The following is an 11,541-nucleotide window of genomic DNA, read 5'->3' on the forward strand; positions in this document are numbered from 1 at the left end:
AGGTCACACTTAACCCCTTCAGCGCCCCCTTGTGGTTAACTCCCAAACTGCAATTGTCATTTTCACAGTAAACAATGCATTCTAAATGCATTTTTTGCTGTGAAAATGACAATGGTCCCAAAAATGTGTCAAAAGTGTCCGCCATAATGTCGCAGTCACGAAAAAAAAAAAAAAAAAAAAAAAAATCGATGATTATCGCCGCCATTAGTAGTAAAAAACATTTTTTTTTATAAAAATGCAATAAAACTATCCCCTATTTTGTAAAAGCTATACATTTTGCGCAAACCAATCGATAAAAGGTGATTTCGATTTTTTTTTAACAAAAATAGGTAGAAGTATACATATCCGCCTAAACTGAGGAAAAAAAATTATGTTTTTATATATTTTTGGGGGATATTTATTATAGCAAAAAGTTAAAAATATTGAATTTTTTTCAAATTTGTCGCTCTATTTTTGTTTATAGCGCAAAAAATAAAACCTGCAGAGGTGATCAAACACCACCAAAAGAAAGCTCTATTTGTGGGGAAAAAAGGACGCCAATTTTGTTTGGGAGCCACGTCGCACGACCGCGCAATTGTCAGTTAAAGCGACGCAGTGCCGAATCGCAAAAACTGGCCAGGTCCTTTAGCTGCCTAAAGGTCCGGGTCTTAAAGTGGAAGTTCACCCAAAAATACATTTCTAATAATACCTTGAGCTGACCGGTTATACTGCGAGGATGCTGTTTTTTTTTCTTTTTCCCATACATACCTTGTTAGCGGTGTTTCATCCCTCGGCTTCCGGGTACGATTCTAGCGGGGCTGGGTGTTCCTAGTTGATTGACATTCCTCCGACCGCCGCATACTGCACGTCACGACTTTCCGAAAGAAGCCGAACGTCATTGCGCAGGCGCCGTATAGAGTCGGCTCTATACCACGCCTGCGTAGCGACGTTCGGCTTCTTTCGGAAAGTCGTGACGCGCAGTATGCGCCGGTCGGAGGAACGTCAATCAACTAGGAACGCCCAGCCCCGCTAGAATCGTACCCGGAAGCCGAGGGATGAAACACCGCTAACAAGGTATGTATGGAAAAAAAAAAAAAAAAAACAACATCCTCGCAGTATAACCGGTCAGCTCAAGGTATTATTAGAAATTTATTTTTGGGTGAACTTCCACTTTAAGTAGTTAAAGGAACCTATTTAGAAAAAAAAAAAAAAAACCTTTACAACCCCTTACAAGCTTTGGACCCTTTTGAGGAATCCTTGGTGTGCTGATGATATTTCTTCACTTTGACTTTCTCTGGTTTCCAGCCGGTGGTCATAACAGCACCCAGCATTACTGAACAGCCATTTTCAGGAATGTGTGCGTGGGGGAATATTGCATTTGTTTTTTCTGTACACAGGCTCAAATCACAACTCACCAGAGTTAGAATCTCCATGCCGAACGTCATGTTCATTGCTCTGCTCTGCCCCCATGATAGAGAGAGTGTTGGTGGCGACTCACCTACAACCAGTTCTAGAGCAAGAAAACAGAAGACGGTGAAGATCTAGTATAACTAGTATAACTACCACCCCATACATCACAACCTGGGTCACATTGCTCCATTATCAATGCTCCGAATCATTTCCAGGGGCACAAGAAGTTCAATTCACAAAGTTAACACACTAGGATAAGGCTTCTATTTTTTTTTACACATAATTATGGTCAGCTAAGTGCCATGTGTCTTTTGGATCTAGACAGTGGGGAGACTTCCGCGCTACCAGAATACACTGGTTAGCCTGCAGCACTGATTGAGTGGCTAAAATTTGACAGGGCAGTTGAACAGTTTTTTACCGGTTAGGTTGACTTCTGCTAAACCACAGTGGCTGTACATTGATCGAAATTTGGCCAGTCCCTGCTCAATTGGCCAGATTTCGATCCATGTATGGCCAACTTAAAGCAGAAGTCCGCAAATCTCTCAAAAAATTAAAAGCCAGCAGCTACACATACTGTAGCTGCTGACTTTTAATAATATTACACTTACCTGTCCTGGAGTCCAGCAATATCGGCACTGCAGCTGTCAGGTGCTGCCGCCACCATTGCCGGTAAGGGAACCGGCAGTGAAGCTTCATGGCCGTGCCCCTATTGCACATGCTCTGCACTCTCCTACTGGCCCAGTGGTGGAGGGAGCCGGATATGTGCCGTACTTCGCCGTGGCCCGGTCTCAAAATGTGGAAAATTTAAATGGGGTATGAATACTTTTTCAAGGCACTGTAGGATAGCAAGGGTTGGTCAATGGGAGCATCAAGTATACCATATCTTGATGCAAAGAGTTCCCAAAATCATTACCTAATGAAGAGTCCTATATCATTAGGAGCAGATAAGGGATTACCCATTCCATAGATAATTCAACACCCATTTTATCAAAGTGCTTTAAACAAGAAGTAAATGTATTTACACCTGGTACATTCCCATAGGACAAAGTAGTACAAGTACTTTGTAAACTAAAAATCCTGCGAGCTACCAATATTATATGTGTTTAAATCCTAGGTGTTCAGCTGCTGGCATTAATCACGTCCCATACGTTCATGCTATGAAAATTTTAAAGTATACAAATGTCGCGCTATACTAATAAACATTGATTAAATCTGTGTTGATAAATTGTATAACAAATAAAGTGAAAAATAGTTAATAAAGTGCTACAGTGCATGTGACACAATCCAATATTATTATTTATTATGCAAATAGATCAAAACTGTATTATTAAATCATGAAGTCCATTTAAACATGATTCAAATATTGCAATGGTGCTCCAAACGTGTTCTCTTGACAACACACTTGTGCCCCGCCCCCCCCCCCCCCCAGGTGGATCTGCTCACCTCATCAGGGGGTGCGACCCCACAATTAAGTTTGGTCTAAACACACTAAGGAACCACCTCTGGGCTCTGTGAAGATAGAACTATGGGATCCTGAGCTGTCCAGTAGCGTTGTCTCCACACACATATAAAGGATAAAATCTGGATAACGCAATACCGTTTTACAAAAGCATTTTATTAAATCACAGCTCCTTGCCAGGGTACTCATATGGTATAGGTGCTTCAGTGCACCACTCTAATGCAAGCAGGAAATGCTGAGATTGTGTGTCCCTTGTGCTAAAACGGACCAGCTGCTGTCTCCTACGCCATCCTGTCCCCTCCCCAATGCGTGTTGACACAGGTATATGACGCGTCTTCCTCAGGGGGATTGTGATCACGAGAACAAGTTTGGAACACCATGGCAAAATTTGAATAGTGTTTAAATGGACTTTAAGATTTATTAATACAGTTTTGATCTATTTGCATAATAATATTGGATTGTGTCCCATGCACTTTATTTTATCAACACGGATTTAATCAATGTTTATTAGTATAGCGCTGCATTTATATACTTTTAAATAGTACAAGTACTCTATCCCATCTTTCTAGGCATGCTGTAGGGCTAGTTCTGATGTTGAGCAGAGCCTCCTTTCCTACTTCATTCCTCTTGCCCATGCCTGACTTGGCCAAGGGCTGGAAGTCAGAGACAAGTGTGGCTGTCAAAGCAGCCTGTCTCTACTTACCATCTGCGGTGTCAGTCAGCTGTGCCCCAAGCAGGTGGGGGCTCCACTTCTGGCATCTCAGCTAGCCTTGAGGTACGCCTAGGAAGATGGAACAAAGTATAGGTAGAACTTTGTCCAAAGGGTAAGTGATAGCTGTAAATAGATTTAAAGTAGGGATGCAACTAACGATTATTTTCATAATCGATTAGTTGGCCGATTAATCGGATAATAGCCTTAAAAAAAAAAAATATTGCATTTTTTTATTTTTTTGGGCCAATTTGTTGTTGGGCAGATTACAAAACACAAATTGCTGCAAAAACACATTACATGCTTTTCTGCAGCTTCTCCATTGAAGTATATTGAACTAAAAAAATAAATAAAAATAGCACCGTTTTGCGTTAAAAAGTCCATGCCCTTTCCAAATACGCAAAAAATCATGGATGTGAAGGTGTCCCATAGGAAAACACGTAACTGAACTGTAGTGTGTTTCTGCAAAAAGCACCAAAAAACAGAGGTGTGACCCAGGCCTGAGATGTTTAGTAACATAATGGGGTTAAAAAAACTAAAATAAATACAAAAAGAGCAAATAATCGCTACTGTAAGGGGTTCATTTTTTTACCGTGGGACAGTGAAAGTAATATTTACAGTAGCGATTTGCTTTTTTGTAGTATAAATGGCTAATTTTAGTTTCTTTAATCCCAATATGTTACTGCCCGATTAATCGATTAAAAAAAATTGTAATCGATTAATTTCATAATCGATTAATCGATTAGTTGTTTCGGCCCTAATTTAAAGTGATATTTTTTTAACCTACAGCAATTCATCAGCGCTCATCTTTCATATTGCATTTCATGTACGACTTACCCTGTGTGGCAGTGCGTGGAGGGTACCTCTTCTTTTGGTGCAAAGGGTTCCCAAATTCATCAGTTGCACACGAAGGTCCTAAATTGTTAGAGAACACAGCAGAAGTTGAAGCAATCGCTCTTTCCAAATCCAACCCAAACTATCTGGTGTCACTTAAAGTGGAGGTTCACCCGTACATAACCTTTTTTACCCTTAGATTCCTGCTCGTTTTGTCTAGGGGAATCGGCTAGTTGTTCTAAAATCGAAGCTGTACTTACCGTTGTAGAGAGCGATCTTCTCCGCCGCTTCCGGGTATGGGCTGTGGGACTGGGCGTTCCTATTTTGATTGACAGTCTTCCGACAGGCTTCCGACGGTCGCATACATCGCGTCACGATTTTCCGAAAGTAGCCGAACGTCGGTGCGCAGCCGCAGTATAGAGCCGCACCGACGTTCGGCTTCTTTCGGCTACTCGTGACGTGATGGATGCGACCGTCGGAAGACTGTCAATCAAGAAGGAACGCCCAGTCCCGCAGCCCATACCCGGAAGCGGCGGAGAAGATCGCTCTCTACAACGGTAAGTACTGCTCGGATTTTAAAACAACTAGCCGATTCCCCTAGACAAAATGAGCATCAATCTAAGGGTAAAAAAAAAAATGTATGGGTTAACTCCTGCTTTAAAAGTGTATAATGCAATTAATCAGCATTCTTCATTCAAATTGTTAAAAACTGATGAAAAGTAAGCTGCAATTATTTTCTTGCCCCACATTTGCATATAGAAAGCGTAAATATGTAATTGTGTGCATGTAAGAGTAATGGTCTGTCCATGTATCCCTGTGTTAAATATATATATACTGTAATATATATATATATGTATATATATATATGTATATATATATATATATATATATATATATATATATATATATATATATATGAATGAGACGTATTTGAGTGTATGTCTACCGTGCATTGTAGTACACTGCGAAAAATACAGCATGCATAATTTTTGGTCTGTTCGGGTGCATTAGAAAACCTTTAAAATGAATAGGCTGCTCTAACCCAACGCACTGCTGCCAAACTGCCATTGCAGACTTAATCCCCTGAATGCGTCCCTGTCTGATCTCCAGGAAAAATGTAGGAGCCGCGATTATGGTAGAGGGGCACGGGTCACAGAGAGAGCCGTGTACAATGAACTTCGCTTCCCTAACAGTTCATCTTCAATCAATGAAAAGTCTGCTAGGTAGAAACGTGCAATATGTAATGCAAAGTAGATTTCTAAAACTACAGGAGAAAATAAGGCAGAGAATAAGCGATTCCTGAGTTGAAAATACTAGAAATTGGTGCACACCCCAGTAAGGAACCTGTTTTGTGTAATTAAACAACAAACCCTATTTAGAATCAGATATTACAATAAAAGCTTAGCTCACCGACTGCAGGCTTTCTCTGCTCTAGGTATCATCTCTACTCTCTTTATCTTCCTGGTTCTGGAGGGAGATAGAATGAGGCTATGCTTCTCAAGCCTCGTTCTCAGATTTCCAAGCCTCGTTCTCAAAAATCCAAGCCTCATTCTCAGATATCCAAGCTTCGTTCTAAGACATCCAAGCCTCTTTCTCAGACATCCAAACGTAGTCTCAAACATCCAAGCCTCTTTTTCAGACATCCAAATCTCGGGCCAGATTCACAAAGAGATACGACGGTGTATCTCCTGATACACCGTCGTATCTCTGACTTACACTGGCTTACACTGGTCCTATCTATGCGCCTGATTCATTGAATCAGTTACGCATAGATATGGCTAAGATCCGACAGGTGTAACTGTGTTACACCGTCGGATCTTATTTTCAATTTGAAAATGGCGCCGGGGGCGTTCCCGCTGATTTACGCTGAATAATATGTAAATCAGCGAGATACGCAAATTCACGAACGTACGCGGACCCGACGCAGTGTTGTTACGACGTTTCCGTAGCGGCTTTCCCGGCGTATACTTACCCCTGCTTCTATGAGGCGCAGCCAATGTTAAGTATAGCCGTCATTCCCGCGTCGCTTTTAAAAAAATTTACGTTGTTTGCGTACGCCGATTCAGAAACACGCGCGTCGCAAATTACGCTCACGTCGAAACCACTGACGTCCTAGTGACGTCAGTGGGAGCAATGCACGCCGGGAAATTCCGCGGACGGCGCATGCTCATTTAAATCGGCGCGGGAACGCGCCTGATTTAAATAGTACACTCCCCCTAGCCGCGGAATTTGAATTCCGCCGGGGGATTTATGATCCGCCGCCGCAAGTTTGGAGGTAAGTGGTTTGTGAATTACCCACTTGCCTCGCAAACTTGCGGGAGCGGATCTTAAATCAGGTAGATCGAGCGGATCTAAAGATCCGCTGATCTACGTGAATCTGGCCCCTCATTCTTAGATTTCCAAGCTTCACTCTGGGACTTTTAAAGAGGAAGTCAACCCTCTAAAGAATTTCTTTAAAAACAAACCCCTGCAAGATAAAGGCATAATGCACAGCATACTAGCTCATTATGAAATACTTACCTGAGATTAGGGTTGCCACCTCATCCCTTTAAAACAGAACACATATGAATTACACAGGTTCTGTGGCTAATTAAGGTGGTAATTAGACTAATTTGGTGCCTTACCTGCATTAAATTAACCTCAGAACCTGTGTAATTCATATGTGTTCTGTTTTAATGGGATGAGGTGGCAACCCTACCTGAGATCGAAGCCCCCGGAGCGACTCTCGTTATTCACCTCAGCCATTGATACCCGAGTTACTTCCGGGTATCGCGGCTCTGGCGCTGTGATCGGCTGGAGCCGTGATGACGTCACTCCCGCGTATGTGCGCGGGAGCCGTCAGTGACGGCACGATTGCCCTCACTAACGGCAAGCTCAGTGCGCCTGTGCCGTAGACATCGGTGCAGTCTTTTCTGAAAATATCTCCTAAACCGTGTACCTACCTACACGGTTAAGGAGATATTTTCAGAAAAGACTGCACCGATGTCTACGGCGCACTGAGCGGGCCGGGTCTTGAATGGGATAGTGCCGGGATTATGCCGGTCCCGCGCATGCGCGGGAGTGATGTCATCGCCAGTCACAGCGCCAGAGCGGCGATACATGGAAGAAACTCGTAGGCAACATGGCGGCGGAGGGGAACGAGGAGCGTTTCAGGGGCTTCGATCTCAGGTAAGTGCCACATAATGAGCTAGTATGCTATGCATACTAGCTCATTATGCCTTTCTCTTGCAGGGTTTTTTTTTTTGCAGGAAAAACAAAAACGGGTTTACTTTCTCTTTAATCTAGGCTTACCTGTAGGTTAAAGTGGTCTGTATGGGTTTACAACCACTTTAAAGTGTAACTAAAAGGCAAGACTTTTTTTCTCTTCACTTCCTGTCCCATAGCCAAAACAGGAAGTGAGAGTAAATCCTGCCAAAATTAGGGAATGTGAGGGTGTCACCAGTAGCGTTGCCACCTCATCCCTTTAAACCCAAACACATATGAATTACACAGTTTTGGGGCCAATTTAATGCAGATAATGTGCAGAGTGGGCCAGATTCAGAAAGATCAGCGGATCTTTCTGCTGGCGTAACGTTACTCATTTACGTTATGCCGCCGCAAGTTTTTCAGGCAAGTGCTTTATTCACAAAGCACTTGCCTGTAAAGTTGCGGCGGCGTAGCGTAAATCCCCCGGCGGAATTCAAATTCGGCGGGTAGGGGGCGTGTATCACTTAAATGATGCGCGTCCCCGCGCCGAACGAACCGCATGCGCCGGCCGCGACTGAATCCCAGTGCGCATGCTCCAAATGACGTCGGCAAATCGTCATGCTTTCGACGTGAACGTAAATTACGTAAAGCCGTATTCGCGAACGACTTACGCAAACGACGTAAACATTTAAAAAATCGGCACGGGAACGAGGGCCATACTTAACATAGGATACGCCGCCCATACCCCTCATATAGCAGGGGTAACTACGCCGGAAAAAGCCGAACGCAAACGACGTAAAAAAAAAGCGTCGGGCGGTCGTTTGTTTCTGAATCTACGTAAATACTAATTTGCATATTCCTTGCGTAAACAAACGGAAGTGCCACCTAGCGGCCAGCGTGAAATTGCAGCCTAAGATACGACGGTGTAAGACACTTACACCTGTTGGATCTTAGGCATATCTATGCGTAACCTGATTCTATGAATCAGGCGCATAGATACGACGGCCGGACTCAGAGATACGACGGCGTATCAGGAGATAAGCCGTCGTATCTTGTATTTGAATCCGGGCCAGTGAGTTTAATTACCACCTTAATCAGCCGCAGAACCTGTGTAATTAATATATGTTCGGGTTTAAAGGGATGAGGTGGCAACCCTAGTCTCCAGGATCACCAGAACTATGTAGAGGCAGTGTACAGGGGTCAATAATATGTAGGGCAGTGTACAGGGGTCAATAATATGTAGGGAAGTGTACAGAGGAGTAGAGGACAGGGTTTGAGTAGAGAAGAGGACAGGGGGTCAGTAGGACAGAGGGTCAGTAGGGAAGAGGATGGGGGGCAGTAATATGTAGGGCAGTGTACAGAGGTCAGTAGTGTCTAGGGAAGCGCACAGTGTGGGGGTCAGAAGGGCACAGTACACCCCCCGAACAGCTGATGCAAGGCTACCTGCATGTCCCTGAATGCACAGTGATCAGTAGTATGTAGGGTAGAGTCAAGAGTTCATTAGGATGTAGGGCAGTGTACAGAGGTCAGTAGAATGTACAACAGTGTACATTGGTCAGTATTATGTAGGGTAGAGTACAGAAATCATTAGGATGTAGGAAAGTGGTCAGTAGGAGATAGGGCAGTGTGCAGAGGTCAGTAATAAGTAAGGCAGTGTACAGAGGTCAGCAGTGCACAGTGGTCAGTAGAATGAAGAGCAGTGCACAGAGGTCAGTAGGATGTAGGGCAGTGTAGAGGGCACAGTATTATGTAGGGCAGTGTACAAAAATTAATAAGATGTAAGGCAGACTGTAGAGGTCAGTATGATGTAAAGCAGTGTAGAGAGGTCAGCAGTTCACAGGGCAGTGTACAGAGGTTGGTAGTATGTAGGCCAGTGCACAGGGGTCATTATTATGTAGGGCTGTGTACAGAGGTCAGTAATACATAGGGCAGTGTACAGAGGTCAGAAATACATAGGGCAGTGTACAGAGGTCTGTACTATGTAGAGCAGTGTACAGGGGTTAATAATATGTAGGGCAGTGTACAGAGGAGTACAGTGGCGGCTGGTGCTCAACATTTTTGGGGGGGGCACAAACAAAAAAAATTGCAGCCTCACTGTGCCCATCAAATGCAGCCACTGTGCCATCAATTGTCACCACTGTGCCATGCCATCAAACACAGCCACTGTGCCATGCCATCAAACGCAGCCACTGTGGCATCAATTGTCACCACTGTGCCATGCCATCAAACGCAGCCACTGTGCCATCAATTGTCACCACTGTGCCATGCCATCAAATGCAGCCACTGTGCCATCAATTGTCACCACTGTGCCATGCCATCAAACGCAGCCACTGTGCCATCAATTATCACCACTGTGCCATGCCATCAAATACAGTCACTATGCCATCAATTCGCACCACTGTGCCATGCCATCAAACGCAGTCACTGTGCCATGCCATCAAACGCGGTCACTGTGCCATGCCATCAATTGTCACCACTGTGCCATGCCATCAAACGCAGCCACTGTGCCCATCAATTGTTGCCACTGTGCCAATTGTCACCACTGTGCCCTTTAATTGTCGCCACTGTGCCCATTGTTGCCACTGTGCATGTCACTGTGCCTTTTAATTGCTGCCACTGTGCCCATTGTCACCACTGTGCCCTTTGTCACCACTGTGCCCATTGTTGCCACTTTGCATGTCACTGTGCCCTTTAATTAATGCCACTGTGCCCTTTGTCACCACTGTACCCATTGATGCCACTGTGCCCTTTGTGGCCTCTGTGCCCATTCTCGCCGCTGTGCCCTGTAAAATGCACTTACCTTTCTGCTTCCACGTCCCTCGATGTCCTCTCCCGCCCTCGATGACGCTTCAGCCAATCAGGTTACCAGAACCGGTGAACCTGATTGGCTGAGACGGCCGTCAGTCTTATCCAAGGGACGCAGCCCCCTTACGTTCCGAGAATAAGACATCCGGGAGCCGAGGGCTGTACTTGGAAAGTTTATCAGAGCTGCTGGCTCTGATAGGCACTTCCGCACAGCCAACCAGCTGCCGTTATTCAGGTAACCGGCGCCCTATGTCCGGCCATCTGAATAGACCAGTGGCAGCTGGCCACAATAACATACATTCATGCAATGCATGAATGTATGTTATTTGCGAGAGCCAGAGGGGGCGGCGCTGTAGAACGAAAGTCTTAAAGGGCCCGTTTTTCGTTTTTTTTTTTTTTATGACTACAGGAGGGGGGGCGGCGCCCTCTATGGACGGGCCGCCACTGGAGGATTAGAGGACAGGGGTTGAGTAGAGAAGAGGACAGGGGGTCAGTAGGACGGAGGGTCAGTAGGGAAGAGGATGGGGAGGGGGCAGTAATATGTAGGGCAGTGCACAGTGTGGGGGTCAGAAGGACACAGTACCCCCCTGCACAGCTGATGCAAGGCTTCCTGCATGCCCCTGAATGTATCCCAGGCGTCTGAAGACCCTTCGATCGGTACACTTGTGTGAATGAGGCCTTAGTCTGCGAGAGATGGCAATCTATGGGCCCTGGGCAACTAAACACACCACTGGAATCTCCCAGGAGTGGAATGATGCACTGTATTAACTGCAGGTCAGACACCAGAAAAATGTATTAGTGTGAACATTCCGCCCTTTATTTCTTACAAACATGTACAGAGTGACAAAACTGCACAAATATAAGATTATCCATTCAAATAAAAAAAAGAAGTGGCTAAACGCTTTTGTCTCTAAACAAGTTAGACCGGACTGAAGGTGTGTTAGATGGAGAAGGGAATTAACTTGACTTTCACCTATATCTGACGCGGCGTGTCCAGGTGACACCTTCTGCATCTCCTACAAATTCCTAGGAGTCTGTGATGAGGGCTGCTTTCATTTCCACAAGTCAAAATTTGGATTTTTCACTGTATTACCTGTATTTGTTTTCTATTTGGCATGTACCTACCAAACGAATCCTCTATACTGGAACTTTTTCAGCT

At 44.7% G+C, this 11,541-nt stretch overlaps 1 protein-coding gene across 2 annotated transcripts in view; it reads right to left on the reverse strand.

Moving 5' to 3' along the window:
- The window catches only part of BORCS5 (BLOC-1 related complex subunit 5), a 28,635-nt gene extending 22,721 nt beyond the window's left edge, over positions 1–5,914 (reverse strand). The window contains exons 1-3 of one of the 2 annotated variants that reach the window (XM_040345372.1): positions 5,802–5,914; positions 4,395–4,472; positions 1,395–1,489 (exon numbers count right to left, since the gene is read on the reverse strand). In XM_040345372.1, coding sequence (XP_040201306.1) covers positions 1,395–1,449 — 55 coding nt within the window. In that variant the 5' untranslated portion in view covers positions 1,450–1,489; positions 4,395–4,472; positions 5,802–5,914. Of the gene's footprint in view, positions 1–1,394; positions 1,490–3,551; positions 3,622–4,394; positions 4,473–5,801 lie in introns of those variants that run through there. The other variant, XM_040345373.1, reaches the window with a different exon arrangement.
- Positions 5,915–11,541: the final 5,627 nt, after the last annotated feature.

This window comes from Rana temporaria, chromosome 3, assembly GCF_905171775.1.
Source record: "Rana temporaria chromosome 3, aRanTem1.1, whole genome shotgun sequence".
Lineage (NCBI taxonomy): Eukaryota > Metazoa > Chordata > Amphibia > Anura > Ranidae > Rana > Rana temporaria.